At 53.6% G+C, this 12,705-nt stretch overlaps 1 protein-coding gene across 1 annotated transcript in view; it reads right to left on the reverse strand.

The window, feature by feature from the left end:
• Window positions 1-8,937: 8,937 nt before the first annotated feature.
• Window positions 8,938-12,705, reverse strand: part of CFAP92 (cilia and flagella associated protein 92 (putative)) — a 29,435-nt gene continuing 25,667 nt past the window's right edge. The window contains exons 11-13 of the mRNA XM_045589314.1: window positions 11,407-11,619; window positions 11,167-11,323; window positions 8,938-9,098 (exon numbers count right to left, since the gene is read on the reverse strand). Of these exons, the coding sequence (XP_045445270.1) occupies window positions 8,938-9,098; window positions 11,167-11,323; window positions 11,407-11,619 (531 nt within the window). The remainder of the gene's footprint in view (window positions 9,099-11,166; window positions 11,324-11,406; window positions 11,620-12,705) is intronic.

Consider the following 12,705-nt stretch of genomic DNA (forward strand, 5'->3'; position numbering starts at 1 on the left):
TTGAAAAAGGGAGAGTAGAAGGGAGGGGGAGAGATAGAGAGAGAGAAACTTTGATGTGAGAAACACATCGACTCCTCTTGAAAAGTTGAAATTTCGGGAGACTCTCCTAGTGTTTTTAAAAATATATATGTTTTTATTGATTTTTAGAGAGAAGAAGGGAGAGGGAGAGAGAGAAACATTGAAACATCGACCTCTACTGGGCGATGCCCTCTACTGGGAATTGAGCCTGAAACCAGGGCATGTGTCCTGGGGGAGGGGGAAGGAGACCAGTCGGTGACCTTTCAGTGCATGGGACAGTGCTCACCCAATTGAGCCACACGGGACAGAGCTCATATGTTTTTGTCTTTTTAATATCATGCAATTTCAAATTTACATAAATAAAACTTGCATAAAACGCACCATTTTCAGGATAGTTTGACACTATGCAAATTTACTGTGTGCATAATCTGCTCATTTAAAACTTCCATTGCTAGCCATTTATCCCAGGGAAACTGTGATAAATTTGATTTATAAATACAGGGTGACCTGACATATAAAGTCAGGGTGATGCGATGTATTCTATCACCCTGAATTATTGGCTGTGATGGGTTGGATGGAAGAAGAGGAGCCTTTTGTACATAAACATGTGACTGTAAGCCTGTGAGTACATTTACAAGTCCACTAGGCTGCCACACTCAAAGAGAAGACAAGCCAGCAGGCTTATCCCTGCCTACCACAAAACTGGAAAACCACATTTGTGTCCCTCAGTCTCTCTGGGGTGCGTGGGGCCATTGCATGGATGCCACACAGTCCCCAGACGCCCTGCACCGCTGAGGAGAAAGAGCATCCATGAGCAAAGGTTTGCTCTGATGCAACAGTTGGGAGCAAACAGGGGCTACAGGCCAAGAAAGACACACAGGCCAGGGCTTTTGTTAGCTCTCATTGCCGCTGAATGGATAGATCAGTTTCTGATTGTTCATTAACTTGTTGAAGGAGAATAAATGAGTGTATGGCAAGCAACAAGTGGCTTGCAGTGTTTTCCATTGCCTCTTCGGATTGACATGTTTTGAATGGGCACTTGGTCGCTAATCATGGCCAAAAATCTCCTACATATAATAATTGGTATTTGGTTTAAACAGATCAGACGCATTCACAATAGTTGACCAGCATGTTGATACACCACTTACCCTCCTACTGTTTCTAGTTCATTGTTGTCATGGAAACAAGGTGTCGATCCATCAGGACTGTTTCAGTAATTAGTGATATATCCATAGAATATAATAACAGGCAATCAAGTTTTTAAATCAAATATTTTATTTATTTATTTTTAATTTTAAATTTTATTTTATTTTTTGTTAATCCTCACCTGAAGATATTTATTCCAGTGATTTTTTAGAGGGAGAGTAGAAGGGAGGGGGAGAGATATAGAGAGAGAAACTTTGATGTGAGAAACACATCGATTGGTTGCCTCTCTAGTATGCCCTGACCAGATCCAGGGATGGAGCCTGTAACCTACAGTAGGTACATGCCCTTGATTGGAATCGAACCCAGGATCCTTCAGTCTGCTGGCCAGTGCTCTATCTACTGAGCCAAACTGGCTAGGGCTGCAGTCAAGTTTTTAAAATGAGGCATATTTTCATGTGTTCTTATAAAAAGACCTCCAAAATGTATGTGTCATCCTATATAATAAAAGCCTAGATGGCATCACGCCCTTGAGCAATGCCCTCACTCAACGCCATCACAAGATGGCCACCACAAGATGGCCACATGCAGAGTGGAGGCGGGGCCTGGTGGAGGAGGCAGGTCTTGGCAGGGAAGGGCAGTTGTGGGTGATCCTGCCATCAGAGGAGCAGTTAGGTGTCAATCAGGCTGGCAGGGGAGTGATTAGGGGCAATCAGGCAGACAGGCAGGTGAGCAGTTAGGACCCAGCAGTCCCTGATTGTGAGAGAGATGTCCGCAGGGATTAGGCCTAAACTGGCAGTTGGACATCCCCTGAGGGGTCCCAGGTAGAGAGGGTGCAGGCAGGGTTGAGAGACAACCCCTCCATGCACAAATTTTGTACACCAGGCCTCTAGTATGAAATCAAACTTGAGTGGTTCAGTGAATAGAGTATAATATATGACCAATAACTGAACACACTCTGCTAGTGGATGGTCCCTGGTTATTTTTTAAGTCAGAAACTCAGGCTCAGGGAGGTGTGTGTGTGTGGAAGGGGAAGGGGCAATCTGCTCTGGGGGTTGGGTCCCCTGGGCTCAGCAAGGAGACACTGATTCTAGGTCAGGGCTCTGGCCACATGTGGTCTCTTTCTTTGAGGCCCCACTACATCACCAAACCAGCTGTGCTTCTGAGGTTCATCCTCCCCTCCACCACTTCCTCCTCATCGCCCAGTGAGATCCTCCTGCTCCAGCAGAGTAACCGAGAGACGGAAAGACAGCCCACTAAGCACTCAGAAGATGCAGAAATTCACCTTTATTCAAAACATGGGTGTTCTGGCTCAGGGAATCAGTTCCCAAAGCTGAGCCCTTCAATTCTGCTGTGAACCTAGTCTTTTATAGCCCCAGGTCAGTGGTCAGCAAACTCATTAGTCAACAGAGCCAAATATCAACAGTACAACGATTGAAATTTCTTTTGAGAGACACATTTTTTAAACTTAAACTTCTTCTAATGCCCCTTCCTCAAAATCGACTCACCCAGGCCATGGCATTTTGTGGAAGAGCCACACTCAAAGGAGACAAAGAGCTGCATGTGGCTCTCGAGCTGCAGTTTTCCGACCACTGCCCTCGGTTCTGTTTCTTGTTTTCGGGTCTTTGTATGGTTTCTAATGTTCTATTTTTTGCTGAAAAGTAGGTTATAACAGACCCCCGGCTGACACCAGCTGCTAACACCTGGGGACTTGGCTTCGGTTCAGAGCCTCTGTGTAAACTTACTGTTCCAGGATGCGGTACAGCAAGCGGGTGGGTGTGTGGGTGGAGGGCGGGGAGGTAGGCTGATTATAGACAAGCAGACATCCTGTTGCTGCAGAGGTTGGATTAAGCTGCCCTTACACTCCCAGTTCAGCACTTCTTGTCCACCGACTTCGACTCTGCAAGGCAGCCCTGGAGCAGCCCCCCTGCCCCCTCTCAGGAATGCTGAACTCCAGGCTAGGTGGTGCACGTGGCTTGATCTTTGGTGCAGGTGGTCCATGCCAGCCGGGCAATGGGAGCAGACGGTTTTCTGGTTCTACCAGAAGCCACCACCTAGAGTTTGTACCACTTACTGAAAGCCTGAGCCTTTGGCATCCAACAGACTGGGGGAGCCCTCAGGGGCTAGAGGCAGAACCAGTGACCCTGGGGAGTCGGAGTCTGAGAGGGAGAATTCTGGGAATACCCACAAAGTGAAAGAATGCCCCCTACCATGATAGAGCAGCACAAGGGAAGGAGGCCAGAATCAAGTGCATGATCAGTTAAGCCCAGCCAACTGTGGGCCCTTGGGTATTGATGGGGTGAGGGAAAGGGGCCTAAGCTCAGGCTGCAGGAAGGTGCCCAGTGACCTGAGGGTGGCCAGGCAGATGTAAAGGGTTCTGTTGTCATTCTGCCACTATCCCCCTCTGCCTAGGGCAGTGGTCGGCAAACTCATTATTCAACAGAGCCAAATATCAACAGTACAAAGATTGAAATTTCTTTTGAGAGCCAAACTTTTTAAACTTAACTAAATAGGTAGGTACATTGTTATTAACTTAATTAGGGTATGTGGTATTTTGTGAAAGAGCCACACTCAAGGGGCCAAATAGCCACACGTGGCTCGCGAGCCGAAGTTTGCTGACCACTGGCCTAGGGGACCAGTTCCCCCCACCTCTCCAGGGACAGGGCAAGGGCTGAGCTGTCAGAGCCACATCCGGTGGGGTCCAAGGGCACACAGTGAAATCCTGATGCAGAGCATGCAGGGGAATAGGTGGGCATGAAGGAGCTGCCCATAGTGGTGGTGGGGAGCAGGGTTTTCTTCCTGCTTCCATGGCCCTGGCGGTCCCTGTCTTCATGATTGAGTAGAAGGAACACCATCAGCAGCTTCTAGTGGCCTTCCCTTTCCTAGCCGATCCTGACCCCTCAAACCTCCCACTGGGTGACGCCAACCCCTGTAGGTGTTCCACACTGGACGGAGCAAAACCCTGAGCCTTGGTCCCAGCTCGCTCTCAACTCTGGCCCCAGGACAGGTGATCCTGGCCGATGTTTGTGGCGTGATCAGTAAGTACACAGGCACTGTTCGCACCCCTCACCTGCAGCAGCATGCTCAGTTCTCACAGGTGGCCTCGGAGGTCTGTAGAGACTCAGAGAAGCCAAGTTACTGGCTCAAGACCACACAGCAGGCTGACCACACGCTTTAGCCCCAGGTCTGCCTGAGCCTGGCGCCATAGTTTTGGGTGTGGTGCTGAGCCACCTCTTGTGGAACTGGCAGGTGAGAGGCCAGCGCCCTGGGAGACCTTGAGGAGAGTGGGGCCAGACCATTCCCAGGAAGAACAGGAGAGGTGACCTGACATCCGCTTGGCACAGGGCAGGCCAAGATCAGGATGCCCATCCGAGCCCGTGGCTCTCACTCTCTCCAGCAGGGCACAGGTCCTAGCACTTGGATGCGCCTTTGGCTTGCCAGCCCCAGGAAGTCGACTCCTCTGGCTGTGGCAGCACCAGACAACTAACAGTAGAGAACAGCTGCTCTGGCTGTGCCAGAGCCCGTGGCGGTTGAGGACAAGGGACGGTCGGATGTTGAGGCAGGCCTTCCAAGGCAGGCCACAGCAGGGGACAGGGGCCAGGCTGCCAGGAGGAGCCCCCAGAGCAGGGGCTCCTGCACCTCAAGGTCCCAGCAGGGGTCCTGAGTGACAGGAGCCTGGTCCTCAGGCCCTGTTGTTAAAGACACTGCTCAAGGGGTTGGGGTCCTGCCTCATTCCCAGGAGTGTAAACATCTAGGTTCCCCGCTTGACCTGTATTAACCCCTCAGCAGTGGGGGGGTGGGAGGAGGGAGGTTCTCCTTAGTGGTAGAGTGGTGGGTTCCAGGGACACCTTGATAGTAGGGACAGTGCTGAGCCAGGCTGAGTCTCTCTTAAACCAATGGGAATGCTGGTCTTTCTATTTATTTATTTATTTATTTATTTATTTATTTTATTTTTTTTTACTTTTTCCTAGGTAAGTTTAAATTTTCTTTTCAGGCACTCCTGAAAGAGCTCCTCTCTGCTCAGGCTCTGGTGGACACCTGCCCGCGCTAGCAGGGATCTCCTGAAAGCCACAAACTCCATTCTGCACCTGTGCAGTAGGTGCCAGCCCATGGGGGAATCAATCAGAAGAGCAAAAACCAGGAACCTCCAAAGTAAAGAGCTCGGACATTAGCTCCCAGCGGGAACCTGCTCAGCAGAGAAATCTATTTGGTGCCCGCTGTGAAGCAGCAGTTCAGGGAGCCGTAGTCCTTATTAGTGCAGGCCCCTCCATGCAACCAGATCTCCTCCTTTCTCTCGCACACCTCATTGTCAGTAAACACTCCACGGACTTTTGCATCTGTTTTGCCTTCCCTCTTGCTTTCTTCCTGGGGGTGAGGGAGGCAAGAACCCCTTTGTTGGGAACAGCATGCCTGCGTTACTAGTGCTCTCAGCTCAGCAAACCACAGCTTGCGAGCCACATGCGGCTCTTTGGCCCCTTGAGTGTGGCTCTTCCACAAAATACCATGTGCGGGCCCGCGCGTACAGTGCGATTGAAGTACTCTACGTTAATAACAATGTACCTACCTTTACAGTTTAACAAATTTGGCTCTCAAAAGAAATTTCAATCGTACTGTTGATTTTTGGCTCTGTTGACTGAGTTTGCCGACCACTGTCTCTCAGGTGACCGCACTGGAGATGGGGTAGGGAGGCGCCCCGGTGCCCTGTGCGCTGGAGAAAGCCTCCTCTGAGGCCACCCAGTGGCGAGAGGGTGGACCTGCTCTTTTCTGATGGGTGGGGGCTCTCCCCAGGGATCCATGTCCTGGCCGCCCAGGCAGTCTTCTCTGACATCACCACCAACCGCCTCCCCACCGGAAGGGGGTTGAGGTGCCTCCATAGAGCCGCCTGGAGGAGGTGGAAGTCTTTGATGGTGTGAGTGAGTGATTTTTTTTTTTTTTAAAACAAATCATCTCTGGTTTCTAGTTCCTGTCTGACTGGCTGATTGCCCTGCCTGCCCTTGTGAGAAGCTGGACAGACAGCTGGCATTTTTTTTTTTAATATATTTTATTGATTTTTCTTACAGAGAGGAAGGGAGAGAGATAGAGAGCTAGAAACGTCGATGACAGAGAAACATCGACCAGCTGCCTCTTGCACACCCCCCACCGGGGATGTGCCCACAACCAATGTACAGGCCCTTGACCGGAATCGAACCTGGGACCTTTCAGTCCGCAGACCGACGCTCTATCCACTGAGCCAAACCGGTTTCGGCAAACAGCTGGCGTCTTAAAATGAGGTCATTCTCATAGTCTGTCAACAATAAAGGGAAAGGTCAGAAGGGAGAAACAGGGCTTCCAACCTAGGTTCAAGCTTCAATTAGTGCCTCTTAAGGATGGAACTGAATAACCTGTGCTGGCCAGCCGCGGGGCGGGGTGTGTGTGTGTGTGTGTGTGTGTGTGTGTGTGACAGCTGTGAATGCGAGCTTTGCAATCAAACAGCCCTGGGTGCAAATGTCAGCTCTGTCCACTAGTTGGCTGTGTGGCCTAGAGAAGTTATTCAGCTTCTCTGAAGCTCATCTGTAAATACAAGAATTGTTCACTAACCATGCTTTGAGCCCCCACACTGTGTAAGTAGCAGTTTCCTATTATTTTTATGATGACTTAGTCACTCTTATTGTTCTTCCCAATTCCTCTGATAGGGACACTGTGGCAGGCTGCAAAATGCCTGCATTACTCTGCTCCGTCTAGCCATCCTTGTAGTGCTGTGGGGGTGGGGGTCGTGCTACTGGACAGGGGAGCAGCAGCAGGGCTCAGGTCATGCATGGGTCATGGGCTTTCTGTTGTGAGCTGACCTGCGACACCATGACCACTGCCCTGGAGACCTTTGCCAGAGGCTTCGGGACTCCTTGACTTGACCTGGGGCTGACGGGGAATCTGCGTTGTGTACCCCCGTGTTAAGGGGAATGGGCCCAGCAGGTGTAGCCTGTAGGATAGCTCCTTCCTGGAAGGGAGGTGACCTGGGGGAGGTGGAGAGGACGTGGCCTGGGCCCTGGAGCCCCTGCCATGCCCTATGCCCGGGGGGCGGGCCGGGCCATGGGAAGGTGCTGTGCTGAGTCCTTTCCTCTGGCTGCCAGAACATGTCGGCAAGCTCGGGAACCTCTATTACTTAGGCTGGTCTTGGCGATATTGCTGCTCTGCTTTGGCAAGGTGTCTGGGCCCCTGCCAGACCAGAGGGTGGCAGGCCCTCCAACCTGGGAGTCAGGGAGGTGGGGCCGGCATCTATGAGGCGATGCCTTACCACGTGGCCACCTTTGGGACCAGGCCTCCAAGGAAATCTTACTCTCATGGAAGGGTGGGGTGGGGAGGCAGGCCGGCCGTGGCTGCCTGTCCCAGGGACCTCTCTGCTGGCTGGGTGGGACTGCTGCTGGGTGGACACCCCCAGGTGGAGAGGGGCTGGCTCCCTGCATTTGGTAGGGGCAGCCCCACCAGGGCCCAGTCTCCGGACATGAGCTGGGAGGCTCTGCGGCTGAAGGTGCTTTAAGCACCGGCCTCTGGTCTCAGCAGCCAGGCTCCTGGGACCTGGTCTTGCCTTGCCCCTTGCCTAAATCTAGACAGTGAGGGGAAAGCAGATGGCAGCCGTGAGCCAACCTCCCATAACCCAGAGAGAAAGGCAAACTGAGCCCCTCTTCCCTGAGGCATAAAGTGAGGCTCGGATATGGCTGACCGTGTGCCCGGGTGGGACTGTGTGTGTGTGTGTGTGTGTGTGTGTGTGTGTGTGGGGGGGGGGGGGGGGGGGGGGGGGGGGGGAGGACCAGGTAACTGGGGTCCACCCTGGGCCTCTTAAAGTTAAAGTTACCTTCATATGATTCCTTTTATGTAGAAAAATATACCTACTAAGGGGAATTTAGTCAAAGACTAAATTATGTCAGCTATTTTAGAGAAAAAGTGGGTAGGTTTGTGTAAAATTCAGATGTACCTTTAAATTTTAAGTTGCAGAAGATCCCGACTGGTAAGAAGTAAAGGTAATACTCAATGAAATGTAATAGACTATATCTAATTGCTTTAGATATATTCAAAACGACCCCCTCTCCCCACCCCCACCCCTCTAGACCTCATTAAAGTGCAGTAGGATGAAGCCAACCAATGGGAGGCTGCCGTTGTGGGGCCAGGTGGGCAGGGGGGTGCCAGGATGGGGGCAGGGTGAATAAAGGTACATCTGAATTTTACACAAACCTACCCACTTTTTCTCTAAAATAGCTGACATAATTTAGTCCTTGACTAAATTCCCCTTAGTGGGTATATTTTTCTACATAAAAGGAATCATATGAAGGTAACTTTAACTTTAAGAGGCCCAGGGTGGACCCCAGTTACCTCCCCACCCTGTCCCCACCCTGCCCCCATCCTAGCACCCCCCTGCCCACCTGGCCCCACAACGGCAGCCTCCCATTGGTTGGCTTCATCCTACTGCACTTTAATGAGGTCTAGAGGGGTGGGGGTGGGGAGAGGGGGGGTCATTGGGTGGCGTGGAGGAGTCTCTGGTGGGAGGGGCCGGGCAAATCAAGGGCCTTGGCACCCCGCTGTGGTCCCAGAGAGGGTGAAGCCCGGGGTCCATGCAGCAGCTGGCCTGCAGGCTGGCGGGTCCGGTTCACGGGGCTGCGGCTGCGGCGTGTGGCGAGCACGGCCAGCTCCGGAGGCTCCTGTCATTTAGGACACAGGACCGCTCTCTTTCATCTTCCTACCTGGCAGGGAAGGGTGGGTGAGTGACAGGGCCCAAACCCAGTGCCATCACCGTGTCTGTCCTCCTCACCCCGCTGGAGGCGCCAGGCGGTCACCAGGCTTTCTGTGCACCGACCCACAGGAGCTCGAGGCCACGAGGATGATGATGCCCGTTTCACAGAGGGGGAAACGGAGGCTCAGGCTTGTGGAGTGTTTTGCCCTTGGGACGGAGCTCGTGTGGCTCAGAGCTGGAGTTAGAACCGAAGACCGGTGACCTCGGAGCCAGGCCTCTTGTCCCCAGCCAAGCTGCCCAGTAGCTCTTTGAAGCTTAGACGTCAGTCCCCAGGGAGGGCGTGCCCGACGGCCCAGTGATCCCAGCGTTCTCTCCGACCTGGGTTCCCGCAGGTCCTGTTGGCTTCTTCCAGAACCTCTTCACCTTACCTCAGCGGAGCAAGTGTGAGTGGGGCTGCGTGGGGGAGGGCTGAGAGGGACCGGCTCCTGGTGGCTGTTGACAGGAGCTGTTTCTGGGCGTGGTTGGGCTGCCGGGGGGCTGCTGGCTGCTCCCAAACCTCTGCCTGGGGGGAGGGCTGCGGGAGGCCTGCAGCGAGGCCAGAGCACAGGCTGCAGCCAGAGGCTGCCAGAGCCCCTGCGTGGGCCTGGCTGGCACCTGCCCAGGGAAGGTTCACGAAGGAAGGAGGCACCCCCTGCCTCCGCGCCCCTGCCCTGCGGCCAGAGCGAAGCTGCCCTTCCTGCAGGTGTCCCAGACCGCCGCCTGGACCTCAAGAGGACTTTGCACAAAATGAAGAGGACGTGTCCCCTCACCCAGCGTCAGGAAGGAGGCACGCAGAGCTGCTTTGCAGGGGACGCTTGGGGGTATGCAGGCCCCACCCCCTTTGGGTGGCCCTCGGGGGGAGCTTCATGTAGGCCTTGAGGCATGGAAGTTCCTTGTCAGCAACAGGGTCTCTCTGCATCCAGTTGAGGTTAAAAGGCTGGGTCACCAGTTCAAGTCTCCCCTTTTCACCTGCCATTTTCAACTTTCCTTTTATAACCCTCACCTGAGGACACGTTTTATTAATTTATTTAGGGAGAGAGGGAGAGAGAAACATTGATGGGTTGCCTCATGTGTGATCAAACCCACAACCTGGGTTTGTGGCCTGACCAGAAATCGAACCCACAATCTTTTGGCGCATGAGATGAAGCTCCAACCAATTGAGCCACCCAACCAGGGCTGAGTTTTTTGTTTTGTTTTTTTTTTTGACATATTGCAGGGAGGGAGGGCTTGGGCCTGTGTTTGTTTCATGCTCCCAGCAGCACGCACAGGCAGCCTGAGACGCTCAGGGCACCTGTGCTGGAAGGGCGGGAAGTGGAGCCCGCAGGGCACTGCTAGCGAGGCGAGCCTGGGCAGGACCACAGCGTGACAGCTGGGACCGGAGGGAGTCCAGGGAGGAAGAAAACCCATCCTGCTTATTCCCTCTTGGTTTCTGGGGAAGGTTCTCCGGCAAACCTTGTTGCCAGAAAAGTCACCTCTTTTTCTCTGAATAAACACCCTGGCTCTGTTAACCTGTACATTTGAGTTCTCTATCAACCTATAAATGACTTGTGAGGTCTTTATAAACAGAGGGATGGGAAGAAGGCCAAGAGGACTCCGAGGGATGAATGTAGTGAGGCCCCAGACCCTCCCAGAGGGAGTCGGCAGCATCTGGAGCTGGAAGGGAGTAGAAAGGTCCCCGTGGAGACCTTCTGAGCCTCAAGAAGGCCCTTAGGTGTAGCTTCCAACATCCCTTTATACAGTCAGGAAACCAGGCCCAGAGTAATGACGGGACCTCCCCAAAGCCACAAGGCAAGTTAATGTTTCGGCTGGAACTAGAATCCAGGTCTGAATTCCAGCCGGCACTCAGCCTGTGATGCCAGATTCATTCTGAAGTCTGATTGCCTCTCGGGAGCATCTAAAGCAAAATGGATTCTGCTCTGGCTGGTGTTTCCCAATGGTTTAGAGCAGTGGCCCCACGCACCAATGAGTCATGGGTTTGATTCTCGGTCAAGGGCACAATCCCAGTCTCAGTTGGGGTGTGCGCAGGAGGCAACCAATTGATATGTGTCTCACATATCGATCTCCCCCCTCCCTCCCTCCCCCCCTCCCTCCCTCCCTCCCTCCCTCCTTCCTTTCCTTCCTTCTTTCCTTCCTCTATAAATCAAGAAAAAAATATCCCTGGGTGAGGACTGACAACAAGCCTGGATACTGCTGGAGATAGGGAGCTCCACGGGGCTCCTGCCTGCAGACAGGAGGCTGGGCCTTGCCTGGGTCTCCCCTCTTACCTGTGGCCAGGGTTCGTGTTGGAAGAGTGGGCAGATTGAGGAAAGGCGGTGGCTTCTTGTACAGATCGAAGTCCTGGTGGCGATGATCCCAACTCCACCTGTCTCGGTCCAGCACAGGCCTCATCACGTTAGCAAATAGTGCGTTTTCCCTCCACTCCTAAATCGGGGACAGCGATTTAGGGAGAAGGCCACCATGGACAACCCCCACTCCTACCCCACACCCCGCTCCTCCCAGGGGACCTCGGTCAGCTGTGTGGTGGCGCCAATGGGCAGCAGGTCGAGGTGGTGGTCGCTCGCGGAGCTCTTATGAAGACCTGTCACCTGGAACCCGTTGGTTGTGAGCCAGGCCTGGCGGGCCTTCTCCTTGGCTTTTCTCTCCTCGTCCTTTGAATCCCAAGGCTCCACCATGGCTGAGAGGAAGTTCTGTGAATACGTGAATCTTCTCCCTGGCTCCTGGAAATGAGGGACAAGCATTTGGATGGAAGTGTGTGTATGTGTGTGTGTGTGTGTGTGTGGAGGGGAGGTGGAGGGGGTGCGGGGGTGGGGAGGGGTGGGAAGCAGGGGTGGGGGCAGACTTGGATGGGGCTGACTCAGCCTCAGGTTTCCAAGCTGGGGTCAGAGACCGCTGAGGGCACAGGGACAGTCTTGACACATGCCCTGAACTGGGCAGTGGCCCTGGGAGTGTCCCAGCAGTGTGCCCGGTGACAGGAGTAGCCCTTGTCTAAATGTGCCACATGCAGAAAGCCTAGTTCTACAGAGAGGAAGGGAGAGGGATATAGAGATAGAAACATCAATGAGAGAGAAACATCAACCAGCTGCCTCTTGCACACCCACCACTGGGGATGTGCCCACAACCAAGGTACATGCCCTTGACAGGAATTGAACCTGGGACCCTTCAGTCTGCAGGCTGACGCTCTATCCACTGAGCCAAACCGGTTTTGGCGGAAGCCTAGTTCTAGACTTAGCCTTGGAGTGATGGCTGCTTTTCAGGGGCAGCCTCCATCTGCTCCCGGATGCGAGGGACCCGCAGTGGTTTGCAGCTGTGAGCATCTGCCATGAGGGCCCCTTGGCTCACCCCTGCACGTGGAGGACTGACATGTAACATGGGAACAGAACACCTTTCTCAGCACCTGGGCCCTGGCTTACTCCCCCTTGCTGGTTGGCTCTCACCCACACACGAGATCTGCTGCTGAGCTCTAGGCAGGATGGTCAGAGCAGAAAGAGTTTATGGGATCAGGCAACGGCCTTTATCCTGCCCAGAGTATAAGCACACTAGAGGCCCAGTGCATGACAATTCATGCACTGGAGAGGGGGATCCCTCAGCCCAGCCTGCCCCCTCTCACAGTCCGGGAGCCTTAAGGGGCAGGAGGCGACCTGGTGATCAGGGAAGGTGACGCCCCCATCACACCTCTGCTGCTGCCACTGCTGGCAGCGCAAGCCTTGGCCAGGCCTGGTTACCTGAGCCTTGGGCAGCTGCGGATGGCTAGGCAGCCGCCATCCAAGGCTTGCTTGCATCTCAGGCTGGCCCTGAGCAACTGG

This window comes from Pipistrellus kuhlii, unplaced genomic scaffold, assembly GCF_014108245.1.
Source record: "Pipistrellus kuhlii isolate mPipKuh1 unplaced genomic scaffold, mPipKuh1.p scaffold_m20_p_30, whole genome shotgun sequence".
NCBI classification, from domain to species: Eukaryota; Metazoa; Chordata; class Mammalia; order Chiroptera; family Vespertilionidae; genus Pipistrellus; species Pipistrellus kuhlii.